The 17,770-nt window shown below is 48.9% G+C and overlaps 1 protein-coding gene across 5 annotated transcripts in view; it reads left to right on the top strand.

Moving 5' to 3' along the window:
* The window catches only part of LARS2 (leucyl-tRNA synthetase 2, mitochondrial), a 176,734-nt gene that overhangs the window by 55,865 nt on the left and 103,099 nt on the right, over positions 1-17,770 (top strand). For all 5 annotated transcript variants that reach the window (XR_006199811.1, XM_042929069.1, XM_042929070.1 and 2 more), the window contains one exon: positions 11,772-11,861. Coding sequence is in view for 4 of the 5 variants with exons in the window: in XM_042929069.1 (XP_042785003.1) it covers positions 11,772-11,861 (90 nt within the window). In the remaining variant the exon portion in view is untranslated. The remainder of the gene's footprint in view (positions 1-11,771; positions 11,862-17,770) is intronic.

Here is a 17,770-nt window from a genome sequence, read left to right on the forward strand (position 1 = left end):
CACCTGGCTAGAGTCACAAAGCTAATGTCGATACGAGGACTCGAACCCGAGTCGATTGGCTTCCAAGTGGTACGTCTTTCCCGTAGATCAGGCTCTCTCAGACTCTACTTGTAGTGAGCAGCGTGAGCCTGAGGAGACCTTCCATGAGGTACATGGAAGGTGATTGACTGCCCAGATTCTTCCTTTACAGACCAAAAGCTGGTGTGTGTCACGAACAGACAGGAAAGTAGGCCCAGTCTTCTTAGGCTTCGTCAAGGCTAAATCACTGTGTAACAGGAGCTCCTGGCAAGGCCGATTTTGTTATTAACTCGTGCGCCTTGTGAGGTACGGGAGGCAGGCCTCAAAGGATGATGTTTGCTTTTTTTATTTTTTATTTTTTTTAATGTTTACTTATTTATTTATTTTTTTTCGAGAGAGAGAGAGAAAAAGAGAGACCGAGTGCGAGCAGGGGAAGGGCAGAGAGAGAGGGAGACACAGAATCCAAAGCAGGCTCCAGGCTCCGAGCCGTCAGCACAGAGCCCGACGCGGGCCTTGAACTCAGGAACCGTGAGATCTTGACCTGAGCTGAAGTCGGACACTTAACCGACTGAGCCACCCAGGCGCCCCAAAGGATGATGTTCGGAGCCTCACCTGTGTTCTGAGGGAGCACACCTCCTGCACTGGGCTCTCTGTTTTGCCGTGAATGTGCAAAATACTTTAATGCTAAAAACCCGGCATCGTAAAATGGAAAATTGCAGCATGGAGGAGTGAGTCCAGTTGAGATCCTAGGTTCATGAATTTAGTCTCCTGGCAGCTAGATTGTGCTTTCCGGAGTTCAGGGGGATATAAAAGTCGACACCTTCATGTAGATCTATGTGGAGTACGGTTGAATTCCAGTTGTTTTTGGAGCTATAACTTTGAATTACTTGGTTTGTTATGCCCAGAATTCGTGATCCCCAAAGACCACTAGGGAGCCGAGTCCGATGCAAAAGCAAAAGAACCTTTATTCGAGCTAGCTCGAGCTCAATCCCCTACCTGCACCGACGCAGCGGTGAGATACCAGGGAGAGAGAGCGAGTTTCAAAAGGACAAAGGTTTTATTGGGGCCCAGGGGCAGTTGGTGAGGTAACGGCTGTGGCCTCAGCCGATTGGCTGGGGAAGGGTCCGAGTCCTGTTAGACAGGTGAGGGGGGGGGTTACTCAAGGGGAGGAGGTGTGGTCAAGGTGAAGGACACAGAACAAGATGGAGTCGGCCGGCGTAGGCCCGCCCTTTCATTCCCCCCTTGTCATGTAACTTACGGACCCAATCATGGGACCGGCTGCATTTATGGTGACAAGGGGAACAGTTTGGAAGTTTACGCTAAGTTCTGGGAAGCATGTGTCCCTGGGGTGGCTCTGGGAGGTCTAATTAAGTATTGTCCCTGAGCTGGTATCTATGATCTGCCAGGTGATGTTTTGGGGGGTGTGGGGACTCCCGGTAGCATGAGCAATGACAAGCAGAGTTAACAGAGTTACCAATATTAGGTGGGTCGAATGTGCTGTAGCTTGAGCTTGAGCTTGAGCGGGTTGTGTTGGTCCCGACTGATGGCCCATCGCGTGACGAAGTCCTTCCGGATCGAGGAGGGGTCCGCTGGCTGAACGTGGGTGTGATGGACCCAGGTCGCGATGCCGTCTACTTTGAGAGCGGTGGGGGTTGTCAGCACTACAATGTAGGGTCCCTTCCAGCACGGCTCGAGAGTCTCTCGGTGGTGCCTCTTGACATAGACCCAGTCTCCCGGCTTGTACTGATGAGGTGTCGGGGTCGGGCCAGCCTCGTAGATGGCACGGAGGCGCGGCCAAATATCCTCGTGCGCCCTCTGGAGCCCTCTCAAGGAAAGAAAAAGTTCTTGATCTTTAAACTCTGCAAGAAGTTCAGCTCGAAGGCTGGGAATAACAGGGGGTGGCCTGCCAAACATGATCTCGTAGGGAGTAAAACCCAGAGTGTAAGGAGTGTTTCTGACCCGGTAAAGGGCGTACGGTAGGAGAGTCACCCAGTCCCCGCCAGTCTCCATGGTTAATTTGGTAAGGGTCTCTTTTAGGGTTCTATTCATTCTTTCTACCTGTCCTGAGCTCTGGGGCCTATAAGCACAATGTAATTTCCAGTTTGCCCCCACCGCCTTGGCTACTGCCTGTGTTACCTGAGAGATAAAAGCTGGTCCATTGTCTGATCCTACCATGGCAGGAAAACCATACCTGGGTAAGATGTCTTCTAGTAGCTTCTTAGCCACCGTCTGAGCCGTTTCATGCTTGGTTGGGTATGCCTCCACCCAGCCAGAGAAGGTGTCTGTAAATACTAAAAGATATTTATAACCATACTTTCCTGGTTTGACTTCAGTGAAGTCGACTTCCCATTGGGCTCCCGGTCTGGTGCCTCTGAGCCTGGTTCCTTTTTTATTTGATGTGGCTTTCGCGTTGGTGAGTTGGCAGGTCTTGCAGGCAGATACAACTTGCTCTATTTTGGTGTCCTGTTGGTGAATCTTGATTCCGGCATGTCGGATTAAGTCTTTTAATTTTCGGGCCCCCATGTGAGTAGACCGATGCATGTGCTCTAATATTGAGACTCCGAGCCGGTCTGGCAGCACGAGCTCCTTGTTAGGTGTATACCACCATCCCTTTATCTCCTGGGCCATGGGGAGTTTCTTGATCCGCTGTAACTCCTCCTGGGAGTATTTGGGCTGGTCTGGTAAAACTGGGTCTCCCGGGTCTGGTAGTTGTATGGTCATGGTGGGGACTGGAGTAAGGGCTACTGCCTTGGCTGCCTGGTCAGCCTTTCGATTACCTCTAGCTACTGGGTTATCAGCTTTTTGGTGCCCTTGGCAGTGGATAATGGCTAGCTTGGCAGGAAGCCATAAGGCCGTAAGCAGGTTAAGTATCTCCTGCTTATTTTTTATAGTCCGTCCTTCTGCCGTCAGTAACCCCCTCTCCTGATAAATTGCCCCATGAATATGAGCTGTGGCAAATGCATAACGGCTGTCTGTGTAGATGTTAAGCCGTTTTCCAGCTCCCAGCATCAGCGCCTTGGTGAGGGCTATGAGCTCCGCTCGCTGGGCTGACGTTCCGGAGGGTAGAGCCTCCGCCCATACGGTGTCCATTTCGGTGACCACCGCTGTACCCGCATACCTGTGTCCATCTCGCACAAAGCTGCTGCCATCAGTGAACCAAGTAGCCTCGGCATCGGGGAGGGGCTGGTCGGTCAGGTCCATCCGGAATCCATGTACTTGTTCCAGGATTCCCGCACAGTCATGTAGTGGAGCACCTAGGTCAGGGTCGGGCAGCAGGGTTGCAGGATTGAGGGCTGCACTGGGGTGGAACCGCACTCGTGGAGGGTTGAGTAGGAGGCTCTGGTAATGAGTCACACGTGTATTGCTCATCCATCTATCAGGAGGCTGTTTCAGGACCCCTTCAATGGCGTGTGGGGTTGTGATCCAGATCTCCTGTCCTAGGGTCAGTTTGTCTGCATCCTTGACTAGGAGTGCTGTCGCCGCAATAATTCTTAGGCATGGCGGCCAGCCGGCAGCCACTGGGTCTAGTTTCTTAGACAGGTAAGCCACTGGGCGGTTCCAGGGGCCTAAGGCTTGAGTTAGAACCCCTTTTGCTATTCCCTTATGTTCGTCTACAAAGAGGTGGAAGGGTTTCATAATGTCTGGTAGGCCCAGGGCTGGGGCACTTAGGAGGGCCTTTTTTAACTGATTAAAGGCAATTTCTTCTTTTTCAGTCCATTTAAATGTTTTCCCCTCTTTGGTAGCTTCATATAGGGGCCTGGCGATCTCAGCAAAACCTGGAACCCAGAGGCGGCAGTAGCCGGCTGATCCTAGGAATTCCCTCACTTCTCTTCGGGAGGTGGGAGTAGGGATCTTTAGGACAGTTTCTTTTCTGGCATCTGATAACCGCCGCTGTCCGCCCTCCAGGATATATCCCAGGTAACTTACCCTCTCCCTGCATATCTGAGCCTTCTTCGCGGATGCCCGGTACCCTAAAGCTCCCAGGGTAGCCAGCAGGTCCGGGGTCCCTCGCTCACAGTCTTTGGCCGTGTCAGCAGCAATCAGGATGTCATCTACGTACTGTAGGAGGGTGAGGCCAGGGTGCTCCCTTCTGTACTCACCCAGGTCCTCGTGTAGTGCCTCGTCGAAGATGGTGGGTGAATTTTTGAATCCCTGAGGTAGCCGTGTCCAGGTGAGTTGCCCACTGTAGCCCTCCTCCGGATCATGCCACTCGAAGGCGAACAGGGGTTGGCTCTGGGGTGCCAGCGGCAGACTGAAGAAGGCGTCCTTTAAATCTAGTACAGTATACCAGACCCTGGAGGGCGCCAAGGAGCTCAAGAGAGTATATGGGTTGGGAACAGTTGGGTGTATGTCCGCGACCCTCTTATTTACTTCCCGGAGGTCTTGTACCGGTCGGTAGTCATTTGTGTGAGGCTTTTTGACCGGCAGTAAGGGGGTGTTCCAGGCAGACTGGCAAGGAACTAGTACCCCTAGGCTTCATAGTCTCCGGATGTGTGGCTGGATCCCCTTCCGGGCCTCCTGTGACATGGGGTATTGTTTGATCCTTACCGGACTCTCTCCTGGCTTGAGCTCTACCAGGACTGGGGTCCTATGAGCGGCTAGTCCCATCCCCCCCCCAGTCTCTGCCCAAACCGAGGGGAATTCTTGTAGCCATCTGTCTATATTATCCTCTCTCGGGAGCGCCTCCTGGTGGAGGAGGTATTCATCCTCCAGTTTCATGGTCAGGACCTGGATGGGGTGGCCCTTGCCATCGGTGACCTGAGGCCCCCCTTGTCTGAAAGTTATCTGAGCTCCAATCTTGGTCAGTAAGTCCCGTCCTAACAGCGGGTAGGGGCATTCTGGTATTACCATAAAGGAGTGGGATACCCGGCCCGTTCCCAAATCTACTGTTCTTCGGGTAGTCCATGAATACTGGCTCATACCAGTTGCCCCTTGTACCCAGGACTTCTTGCTGGCTAGTTTTCCTTGTGGGGTGCGGAGGACCGAATGTTGTGCTCCGGTGTCGACAAGGAAGTCAACAGGGGTCCCCTCCACTTTAAGAGTTACCCTGGGTTCGGGGAGAGGGTCCGAACCCCGACTCCCCTAATCACTTAGTTCATCTAGCTCTAGGACTTTTACTCGATCAGTCTTGCTTCCTTTCCCGCCGGCCCTTTTTAGACAATCTCGGGCCCAATGCCTTATCTCCTTGCAGTATGCGCACTGATCCTTCTGCAGCCTCTGCTTCCCCCCCTTGGTGGTTCTTTTACCTTTTTTTGCGTCGTCTGCCAGCTGCCAGAGACGGCGGTCTCGTTCCTCAGGGGAGTCAGCAGTGGTAGCTAGTAGTATTCTCGCCAGGTCTCGAGTCTGCTTACTGCTGGCAGCCGCCATGGCGCGAGCCTGCTTGTCCTCAGGAAGCTCCCGGTTATTATATACCTTTTCGGCTACCACCAGTAAGTCCTGCAGACTTTTTTCTCCTAGTCTATCTATTTTCTGTAATTTTCTCCTAATGTCTATGGCCGATTGGTTTACAAAGGCCATGATAACAGCTGCCTTGCTTTCCGGAGCCTCTGGATCCATGGGGGTATAGGTACGGAATGCCTCCATGATCCGTTCTAAAAAGGCAGCCGGAGATTCATCTTTTCCCTGTTGTACATTTCCTACCTTGGCCAAATTGGTTGGCTTTCTAGCAGCCATTCAGAGACCCCCCATTAGAGTCTGGCGGTAGACCCGGAGCCTCTCCTTACCTTCTGCCGTGTTGAAATCCCACTGGGGCCGAGTTAAGGGGAAGGAGGCATCTATCTGAGCCTGGTTGGTGGTGGGATTCCCGTCTGTGCCCGGAACTAGTTTTCGGGCCTCGTTGACGATTCTTTCTCTTTCTTCAGTCGTGAACAGGACCTGCAAAAGCTGCTGGCAATCGTCCCACGTGGGCTGATGGGTAAAAAGAACAGAGTCTAATAAATCAATAAGCCCTGCCGGTTTCTCGGAAAACTTAGGATTCTGAGCTTTCCAATTGTAGAGGTCACTAGTGGCGAAAGGCCAATAGTGATGGGGCTGGTTCCCCTCCGCGTCTGGGGGTCTGGTGGCTCGCAGGGGCAGAATAGTGGAGTCGGCGGCGGAGGCGGATTGCTCCCTCTGAGCCCTTTGTCTGGTGAAGGGCGGGCTTCCCACTGGAGCGTTTCCGCCTCCCGCTCTCGGAACAGCATCTGCCTCCCCCGGAGGGGGAGGATGGTGTTCTTCCAGCATCCTAGAGGGGTTATACGAGGGAGGAAAAATTAATTCTTCTTCAGTACCCCCCTGTAAGACAGGGTAGAGGGGTGCTGAAGGCTGGATAAGACTTTTCTTCTTCTTTGTCCCCTGCAAAGCAAGAATGGGTTTTGGCTCCGGAGGGAGCGGGGCTAGGAAGGGTTTAAGCCAAGAGGGTGGGTCTTCCACAAGGTCCTGCCAAGTGATAATGTAAGGGAGCTGATCAAGATGGCCCGTCTTAGGCTGAGAGATGATACTCCTGACTCGGTGGATGGTAGGGAGGTCGAAGGTCCCCTCTGGTGGCCATCCGACATTGAAAGTTGGCCACTCGCTAGAACAAAAAAACTGCCACCGACCCTTTCGGACTTCCACACTGAGGTTGTTAGCTCTTCCCCTCACATCCTTAAAGTGATCAATCATAATACTTAGAGGAGTAGTCTGAGTCTGTCCCATAACGTCCGTCCAGTAAGTCCACAGAACAAAACAGAGAAACACAAAAACAGACAAACAGAGGGCCCCTAGAAAATCTTCCAACTCCATGGAAGCAAAACTGAAAGCTAGCTTAGACATTTGAGGGGATTCCACGTCCCTCCAAAACCGATGAGGGGATTCCACATCCCTCCAAAACCGATGAGGGGATTCCACGTCCCTCCAAAGACGACGGCCTCACGCCGACCAGCGGGAGCGACCCGCCTCGTCTCAGACCTTTGAGGGGATTCCACGTCCCTCCAGAAGGGAGAATCGGAACGTCTTCCGAAACTCCCGGCCCGTGGTCCTCCAGTGCGTCCACTTAGACCGCGTCGGGCACTACCAGAACTCCAGAAGTGAGCTCACACAGAAAAGACAGAACAAACAAACAGACACTAACCGTGGCCAGTCAGGCTCTCCGGGTCGGGGGTCCCTCAGGGGTCTTGGGGATCCCGGGCCGAGCCCCCAAATGTTATGCCCAGAATTCGTGATCCCCAAAGACCACTAGGGAGCCGAGTCCGATGCAAAAGCAAAAGAACCTTTATTCGAGCTAGCTCGAGCTCAATCCCCTACCTGCACCGACGCAGCGGTGAGATACCAGGGAGAGAGAGCGAGTTTCAAAAGGACAAAGGTTTTATTGGGGCCCAGGGGCAGTTGGTGAGGTAACGGCTGTGGCCTCAGCCGATTGGCTGGGGAAGGGTCCGAGTCCTGTTAGACAGGTGAGGGGGGGGGTTACTCAAGGGGAGGAGGTGTGGTCAAGGTGAAGGACACAGAACAAGATGGAGTCGGCCGGCGTAGGCCCGCCCTTTCAGGTTTTGTTATAAAAACGAGTTTACAGCAACATGGGTGTTGGCTTGTTTGGAAAACAGGGCAGAGGAAAGCAGGGGAACGAAAAGGGGTTTGGAACACGGCGAACATCCTTCGCTTGACCTCTCCGGTGGTCTCACGGGGGGAGTCTTTTACCAGGTTGGCGCCGCCCCCCCAGTTTGCGGGCATCTATGGTCGACAGGCCCATGGACACAGGGCTCCCCCCCTTGGGGTCACTGGCAACGCTGGGCCTGGAGGGGGCCAGATTCCAACAGACGTTTATTTAAACTCTTATCTATTCAGCAACTGTCTCGTGGGAGGGGGTAAACTGATGTTGTATCAAGAAAAACTGTCTGCCTCTCCAATTTCAAAAGAGGAAATGTATTGCATGAAGTCATTACGTGAGATTTGCCAAGTCCGAAAACTACTTAGAGGCATACCACGTGATTTCAAATTTCGATCGCAGAATCCATCACTCGTTTCCCGGTGAGTAGCAATTTGCATACGGAGCGGGGTTGCAGACTTGGTAGGTCTCTCTGCCTGTTGGTCTTGGAGTTGGTAGAAGGGTGGGGAGTTGGGTCCCACCGCATAATTCCCGTGTACCTGCGAGACGTACTTCACAGAGATGCGCTCCCACCAGCGGGAGAGGGCAAGCCAAGTTAATTTACTTGTGTTTCCGCTTTTAGGGCTCTTTCTGGAATGCCCAGTAGAGAGTTGCTTTTGTTCCACTGTCTCTTCATCTGCCTGCACAGGGTTTCTCCCCTTGGTACCGGTGACCTTCTGGGCTAAATAAGTTTTTGTTCTGGGGACCGTCTTGTGCATCGTAGGGTCCTGCCACCACACTAGAGTAGTGCCAGAGATGTCTCCAGGCATTCTCAGATGTCCCTGGGGAGAGGACGGTCTGTGTTGACAACTCTTTTCTTAGGAAAAGGAAGGAAGCAAGGGCTGTTAACAGCTGCAATTCAGCCGTACTCCACATAGATCTACATAAAGGTGTCGACTTTTATATCCCCTTGAACTCCAACCCCCCCAGAAGACCTTTGTCTGCAGGAGTGGGATTTAAGTAAATAGTTCCCGAAACATGAAATTTCTAGCCAGTTGGCCAAAGTCAAAGTTTTTAAAGCGGTTTAATTCCATCAAGATGTCTTTGATGATTTTCACTGAGATGAGGCATCAGAAACCCAGAAATAGTTATTGGGATTGGGGGGGGAGGGGGTCTTTTAAATTAGCAAATCAAGAAAGGTTCCAGAAGGGTTCTGTGACTTTTTTAGGAAATGCATTTCTCTTCTTTTTTTTTTTTTCCTTCTTATATTTAGTTTTGAGAGAGAGAGACAGAGCACGAGTGAGGGAGGGGCAGAGAGAGAGGGAGACACAGAATCCCAAGCAGGCCCCAGGCTCTGAGCTGTGAACACAGAGCCCGACGCGGGCCTCGAACTCATGAACCGCGAGATCTTGACCTGAGCCGAAGTTGGACGCTTCACCGGCTGAGCCACCCCGGCGCCCCTCAGGAAATGTGTTTCTGAGCCGGGTTCAGCATGTTTGTGGTTCTCATGGGCCTGGCTCCTGGGGAAGCCTGGTGAGTGCTTGTTCTGGCGTCTCTTCACGAGCAGAGTGCATGCGATTGAAGGTGCCGGCTGGGCCCTGTGGGCAGCAGATGGGGAGTAAACGGGCAGGAGGGCATATCCTGTCCTCAGGATCTCCTCTGGGCAGGCGACGCGGGGGGACGGTGGGAACGAGGTGAACACGCGTTGAAATCCAACTGTCGGGAGTGGATTATGGTCCTTGGAGCAGTGGTTTTCAAGCTGTACTCTTAGCAGCTGACGTTACTTGTTTTTCAAACAATATGCGCAGAAACCCAATGTAAATAAAATGGGTCAGAGCCAAGTTTGAGGCCAAGGGCGCAAGAAGGGGGCCCAGAGTCCCTTATCCCTCGCCTCACCTCACCTCACCTTCCCTCATTTCTGAGAACACGCCTTGCGTTACTCGTCTGACTGAAAGGCTAGTGCTTGGTTGGATAGTGATCTTTTTTTTTTTTTTTTCCCCCGACTGGATCTATTATCTTTTTTTCTAGTAAAAGTAATTTTCAAAACCATAAACCAAGATGAAGATAATAATGATGTTCCATTGCTGTTTAATTTTTCTCTCAACATGGAGGCAGATTCAGGGGCTGAGAACATAACACACGTACATACACATGTATATGTATGTATATTCATTTGAACTATTTTGATATTCTGTTATGAAAACTTAAATATATAGAAAAATAGAGGGGCGTCTGGGTAGTTTAGGCAGTTGAGTGTCCGACTTCGGCTCAGGTTCATGATCTCATGGTTTATGAGTTTGATCCCCACATCTGGCTCACTGCTGTCAGCCCAGAGCCGGGTTCGGATCTTCTGTCCCCCTCTTTCAGCCCCTCCCCTGCTTCCACTCTCCCCTAATTAATTAACTAATTAATTAATAGAGAAAAGAGAACTCTCTTTCCCTCAGTGTAACAGTTGTCATTATCTTGGTCACCTTTGCTTTATGTCTTTCCTTAAACTAATGGATAAGAATTTTAAAAGACGTTCACAATAACAAGATCTGGGAGTATTTGTACCCAGTTCCCCCACCCCCCACCCGCCCCCTGCCCCAGTTCATCTTGTGGACCATTGTGATTTGAATTTAATTTGTGAAACCTACATGAGGGATACAAATTTGATTCAACATGCAAGCGTTCTTGGCGTCTGTGTAGTTTATTTTTCATTCAACAGTGCTTTGGGGATGCCTCAACCTGAGCAAAATGAAACGTACTAGAACATTGCTCCTGCCCTGGGTTTTGTTAGAAAATGGGAGTTCTTAGGTGGCTTGTCTGGAAAACTGAGGAAAATGGGTTGTGTGTGCCACACCTGCAAGGTCTGGGGTGGGCAGGTGGCGGGGTGGAGAAAAGATAATAAAATATCAGGTGAATTTGGAGGTTTGGGGGAACGAGCCCTCCCATAGTGTGCTGGTCCCATTCTGGAGTTGGCAGAGTGCTTTGTGCATGATGTCCCTGCAGACCTGGTGTCCTAGAGCCTCGGGACTGTATTGTGTGGGTCACAGCCTTGGCATGGCATGGGGCCAGCCCACCAGGGGACAGCTCTAGCGTGAGCAAAGCCGTTACACCAGTGGGTTATTCACTACCTGCCTTGCAACTGGGAGTGGAGGAGTGATCAGAGTTGGATTCCTTGTTTTCTCAGAGTTTACTGTGCTATTTTAGCACATAAAAGGACCCAGGAATCTTACATGAGAAAAAAATAGCCCATTGGGGGTCCCAGGAGATTAGCTGACACCTTGCCGGGTTCCTGTCACACTGGCCCTCCCATCCTGAGTTTTCAACTCTCTCTTCATTCATTCATTCAAAGAAAGATGGAGGTATATGCACTTTTGATAGAAGTATGCCTTGTATCAGTAGTCCATCCCAAATGGAACGATTTGGCCCTCCCCTGCATTCATTTCTATGTTAGCTATTTTCTTGAAGTTCAAGAGCACTAGAAAAGAAACAATGTGGTATAGTGTAAGGGTTTTACGCTTACTTGAATTTATCAATGTAGAGCTTGGTTAATCAGTAACTTATTTTTAAAGATTCTATAGCAAATGTGTTTTCAGGGCAGAAAACAAATTTTTGCAACCTTGGATTTAGGCTTGGAAATACAAGCCAGGTGATTTCTCACTAAGTTTAATTTCTAATAATGATTTTAATGGGTCTTCCTAAACCAGGCAACAGCCTGAGTCACGGAATATAAATGAGTCTGAAGGAGCTTCCAGGTCCCAGTTATACGTAGAAACACAAGATTTGTTTTCAAATGAGCATCCTACTGAAGCAGCCAGATATTCGTCTTGAATTCTGTGATTGCTTTTAAAATGAACTATGTTCACGAATTAGCATCACGATTCCCAAAATACGTGCTGACAAAAATGGTGATACCCAATTTCATACAATGTAATTCATCTGTTACTTGCATGGATGGGGGGGAGAGGTGTGCAGAAAACTTTCAGTTTCTTTTCATTAAACTGACCCTGGGAAAGGTAGGGGTGGCGTTTCAGCAGCTCCTTTCTTTCCAGAATGAATTGCTTCTTCCCTCACTTTACGAATTGGTAGAAAATATGTAAGTTGGTAAATATTTTTGCGGTGTGATCGCTTTTCAAAATTGAATCGCGAGGCCAACGTGTCTGTTGATACTGATGTGAGGGGGAATGTTTACAATGGCCTGTGACTGATTTTTCCTCCCCTTTGGCAGGAAATAACTACATGTTTGCCAGATTACTACAAGTGGACTCAGTACCTCTTTATTAAACTCTATGAGGCTGGACTGGCCTATCAAAAGGAGGTAAGTTAAAGATAGCTGCATTTTATTTTATTTTATTTTATTTTATTTTATTTTATTGTAATTAATTTTAATTTTATTATTTATTTATTGTGAGAAAGAGAGCATAAGTGAGTAAGGAGGGGCAGAGAGAGAGAGAATCCCAGGAGGGACAGAGAGAGAGAGAAAGAGAGAGAAACAGGGCTTGTGTTTTACCCAAAGTGGGGCTTGTGCTCTACGTGGGACTCGAAGTCACGAATTATGAGATCGTGACCTGAGCCGAAGTCAGTGCTTAACGACTGAGCCACCCAGGCACCCAGAGTTACCTGCATTAAAGAATTTTTTTATCTCCTCAGTCTTACTAGAGCACATCGTTGTTAATTAACATACAAACCCTGTTTGCACAGGAGCAATGAAAATGAGCACTACCTCAAGTTCATGAAATCATTTTTAGCAGACCCAGAGAGTAGCAACTGCCTGGCTTAGCACGGTGCCTCCAGAACGGGGCTGGGGCTTCTTAATTCTACCACAGAGTATCTGGTGCCGATAATGATATCATGGAGGGAGCATCGGAAGAGCGGAAGTTTCTCTACTCTTAGCTCAGCTAGGAGTGCCGGCTGGGCGACCTCACTCCAGGAATTGTGGTTTGTCATCTGCTAAAAGGGGTGGTAGCATCTCCCTCGCATGGCCTTGGGAAGATCAGAGGTGCTGTTGATTTTTTTTAATTTTTTTTTAATTTTTTAAAATTTTTTTAACGTTTATTTATTTTTGAGACAGAGAGACACAGAGCATGAACGGGGGAGGGGCAGAGAGAGAGGGAGACACAGAATTGGAAGCAGGCTCCAGGCTCCGAGCCATCAGCCCAGAGCCCGACGCAGGGCTCGAACTCACGGACTGCGAGATCGTGACCTGAGCCGAAGTCGGACGCCTAACCGACTGAGCCACCCAGGCGCCCCCAGAGGTGCTGTTTAAAGAACAGCTATCATAGTGCCTGCACATCGTGGTCTCCCAAGAAACGGAGGGGCTTTTACTGCAGGGGCTCAGTAATGGTGGATAAGCCTCAGATGGTGAGAGAGAGGGAAAGACCGCCATAGTGTGGCCGGGTGCTGTACTCTCCAGTATAGTAGTCGCTAGCAGCGTGTGGTTGTTGATATTTAAAGTAATTCAGATGGAATAATATTAATAACGGTCCTCAGTCACCAGCCACGTTCGTGCGCTAGTAAGCTAGTATTGGACAGCACAGGCACGGGACATTTCCATCGAAACAGAATGATCTACCGGCTGCACCGGTCTAGCCAATTCAGAAGTAACAAGTAGAAAATCCATTGTCCCCTTTACGCTGGAGTCCTTCTCTTCTGACCAGAGGGATTTCGTGACATAGAATCACATTTGCTTTTCTGCGGTCACATCACACAGCTGGGTCTTGCGGTGAACCGAACTTACTTAAGTGTTCTGTTTGAAGTTGAACAGTTTTTAGGGTCGGTAGGGAGACCAACGCAGAAGCCTCGTGGTGAAGTTCAGAATAAAACCAAAATGCCGTAAACCTCGACATCAACATCGTATGGTTGACCAAAATCAGGAGGTGAAACTGGGGAAGAGAAGTAGAAGCCAGCGTGAGGTGGTCCCTTTATGGTTCATAACAAGGAGGCATAGATCAGGAACTAGAGCTGTACATCCGTTTTCTTATAGTTAGAAAGGTAGCTATGAAAGGTCAAGGTAGCAAAGACCCAAGAATGAGAAGAGGGGTTGGGGGTGGGAGGAGGGCTGAATGACCATGCGGAGTATCTCGTTTCATGGGTCAGTAGAACCGTCTGAAGATAATCTGTCGAAACTGAAGTGTAGTTTTATTAAAGTTACGATGGTAAACACCAGAAGAACTGAGTGGAAGCTGCTCAAAGCGGGGGAATATTTTAATACCCATTTAAGATCGTTACGAGTGTTCTTTTTTGATACTCCGCCCAAACTCAACAAGCATTGGTTTCTTAAAGGTGAGTTGCGGTGTTAAATCTGAAACATCAGGGAACTTTTGTACCCTTCCATTGTGATGCATCCGTCTGTCCTGCACGCTGGGTGGATTTTATTTTTTTACCCACACATACTCTTGTAACATCACACATTGGCCACTTGGAAAACACCGGTAGGTGTAGTGAGTGACTTAGATCTTCCAAATGTTGACATATTTCACCCCGGGAATATCATCAGAAGAGTTTTTGATTGGTAGGAAGCTGTGGGGAAGTTCATGGTGGCCGGATACAAGTTTTCTAAAATCCTGATTTTCACTTCATAGTTCAGATTTTATCATTGGCAGCAGAAACCATCCGTGGTTTTCCTTGGAGCAACAGGCTTGCTTTGTTTAATTTTGAGAAAACGTTTGTCGGACTCCTACGTGTCAATAACCATAGTTTATCGTTAGTCATTCTTTCACATGGAAACACAAGTTATGGAAAAAACTGGCTACTCCTTCCTGTTCACCACTCAGACAGTTGTGGCTGTGCTTTTTCCCCGAGACAACTGTCCCTTTGTGTGGCCGCACTTCTTATGCCTGCGTCCCATTGCGTCGCTGAAAATACCAAGAGGACGTGTGTCCAAGTGTTAAAATTTAAGAATGTGAATACAGGGGGGCACCTGGGTGGCTCAGGCGGTTGGGCGTCCGACCTCGGCTCAGGTCATGATCTCACAGTTCATGAGTTTGAGCCCCGCGTCGGACTCTGTGCTGACAGCTCAGAGCCGGGAGCCTGCTCGGATTCTGCGTCTCCCTCTCTCTCTGCCGCTCCCCTGCTCATGCTCTGTCTCCATCTCAAAAATAAACATTTAAAAATTAAAAACAAAAAGAACGTGAATACGTTTTATGGCTTTGTCAAGCACAGTATTAGTGAAACCGACTTTCCCCCCCATTCTGCTGAGCGCACAGTAGGAAAGGACCCAGTGACTGCTGGTAGAGTCTGGTGCCACCACCTTGATTCATGCTGAGGGCCGAAGGTCTCAGCCACCATCACGCTTGCACCATTGTTGCAGATGTGAACACAAGGAGAAAGGCAAACAGTGTCTTACTATTGTAGCGAAAAGAGTTTTGATCTGCAGATCCCTGGCAAAGGGCCCCGGGGACCCCCAGAGGTCACACTTGGAGAACCATTGTACAAAGTAAGCAGCCCCTACCCCTGCTCCCATCTTTAAGTTAAGAATATTAAAATGTTGATTATTTTAAAATACTATGTTGTTGAATAGATTGTACTTTTTCGGAGAAAGTGTTGAGTCCCTATTAACATTTGGGATGAATTGACTGAGAATTTTGTGCAACTGGGCCATCCTGATGTTCAACCACTGTGGACTCTCCTGGGTCAATTTAATTTCTTTTAAAGTAAAGACTTAAGAAAAGTTGTTTAATGTTTATTCATTTTAGAAAGATAGTGTTTTTGTTGCTGGTTGTGGACTGAAAGGCTTTTGGTGTATTAATTTTTTTGTGTCCACTAAATTGTCATGATCTTTAAAAAAATCATAAATAGAATACAAAAAACGCACACTTGCTGTATTGTTTGAAGATCAGTGTTAGCCCCAATCCAGGGTATTATTCCATGGGTCTCCTTTTATTGGAAGGCTATTTTCAAATTGGCTTTAACACCTAAAACCTCTTGGTGTCCGTTGGCGTTCCATTCCTAGGGTTTATTTCAAAATATAAGCTTTTGAAATTAACATCAGAAAGCTAATTGACTTTAGAAAGCCTGCACATAGCATACTCTGTAAAGCATATTTAGCCAAAAACAACCCGCATATTAATACCTTTCCTCTAATGGCATTGTTGTAACTTTTTTTGAAATAGGAAATAGCCTTAACCCTTAAAGACAGTTCTGCTTAGAAGCTGCACAAACGAACTTAGATTTAGGGAAAGCGTTTCAGCAGAGCATTACTAAACATAACGGGAGTGTTGCAGTCTTTTGTTCTTGACTAACCCCAGCCATCAAGATGCTCATTTCCTTTGCAAAAGGAATCTCTTCTTGCTCTTGCCAAACAAAAATATTTTCAGCCAAAAATATGAATATAAAGACCTCCACTTGGCAGAACATGAGTTTCACCTCTCTGGTTTAAAAAAAAAATGTGGATGCAGTTAGCGGGGAGGGTGCTGTATTATGCTTGGGCATTCTGGGGAATTATGGAGGCCACCTAATCTGTGGGTTTGTCTTTGGCCTCCGCCATGATTTCGGAGGCGGCTGGTGACAGTGCTGATGCACCCACCTGCGCTGGGTTTGCCGTGTGGCCTCGTGTTGGGGGAGCTACTGAAGGAAACACTGTACCAACAGGCAGCCTGTCCCGCTCTGCCCCCTCGTGGCTTTGGAAGGTGGTGACGGTAAATAACCGGTAGCCTTAGAAACCGTCCTCTCCGGACTCTGTCCAAGCCCAGGCCCATCCTGGATGGAATGGAGCCAGATGGATTTTGAGAGTTCAACCTTTTCATGCGATCTAGGTGGTGTTCCTTAATTACACATCGTTTTGTCAGGAAAAAAGCTAATGGACCTTAGAAAATCAATACCCTAAAACATCCTTCTGGAGCCTGAAGCTGCCTGAGAGCACACTCAGGAAAGGTTTTTGGTAGTGTAAAAGCAGAGCCCAAGGACAAAGAAGCAAGGGAAATGGTGGAGAGTAGCCAAGGGCCCGAGGAGTGATGTGTGGGTCAGGAGACGGAAGGGTGCTAATGGAGGATGTGATCTAGAAGGGACTGGCACCCTGTGTGAAGGGTAAGACCCAGGAGGGGCAAAGGGAAGGAGCATCCTAGTAAACGGAAGGAGGAGATTAGAAAGCAGGAGGTTTGGAACAGGAGGCACATTGGGGCGGCAGGTACCACGCAGCTGCCGTGCCACAGAGAGGAGAAGTGATACATGAGAATTCGAGGAGAAATTGCCCCAAGAATCTCCAACGGAGCCCGTAGTTGCCCACACCTCTGGGAACCCACGGGCCAAGAAGGGGAGGTGGGAGGAGGCAAAAATGATGGGACACCCACCGTTATTGCCCAGAATCGATCCTTGTGAACATGGCCGATTGATGTTTATGATTGGGTCATGGTACGCGTTTTAAAGAAATTGTCTTTAAGTTTGTTTATTTTGAGAGAGACAGAGACAGCACAGGTTGGGGAGGAGCAGAGAGAGGGAGAGAGAGAGAGAATCCCAAGCAGGCTCCACACTGCCAATGCAGAGCCCGACTCGGGGCTCAAACTCAGGAAACCGCCAGATCATGACCTGAGCCACCCAGGTGCCCCACGTTGTGCATTTCTACAAGACCTTCTGAAAGCTTCCCACAGATCACTCAAACAACTTGATCAACTGGGGAAATTCTCTGATCTGGAACGGTTCCTTCTGTGACATTGCGAGATAATTTAAGTGAGGGAAGCAGCGAGCAAGATCTGTTAGAGTTCAGCATGTTTGCAGATGTGTTAAGGATTTCATGTATTGATTTAATTACTTATTGATTTAAGGTTGATTTCAAAGTACAAGTACAGGCTGTATTTTACAAATAAGGCCAGTTAACTATAAAGGAACACAGAATTGACTTTTAGGGGGTGATAGCAAGCAGAAGGGCCAACCGGAAAAGGGAAGGAAATGGCTATAGTCAAGGAGGTTGTCCAGAAACAATAGTAATTGTAGCCAGATTGTGCTTGCTTACAAACCCGGATGTCCATCAAGTAAATGTTCAAGATATGAAAATCAGGAATGCCGGATAAGAGAAGATTCTGGTTTCAAGGGAAGCTGTATGATAGAGACAGTTTATAAGAGTGGAGACCCAAGGGGCATCCGGGTGGCTCAGTCAGCTGAGCGTCTTAACTTCGGCCCAGGTCACGATCTCACGGTTCATGATTCCGAGCCCCGAGTCGGGCTCTGTGCTGACAGCACGGAGCCTGGAGCCCACTTGGAGTTCTGTGTCTCTCCCTCTCTCTCTCTGCCCGT

The sequence above is a fragment of the Panthera leo genome, chromosome A2 (assembly GCF_018350215.1).
Source record: "Panthera leo isolate Ple1 chromosome A2, P.leo_Ple1_pat1.1, whole genome shotgun sequence".
In the NCBI taxonomy this organism is placed as follows: domain Eukaryota; kingdom Metazoa; phylum Chordata; class Mammalia; order Carnivora; family Felidae; genus Panthera; species Panthera leo.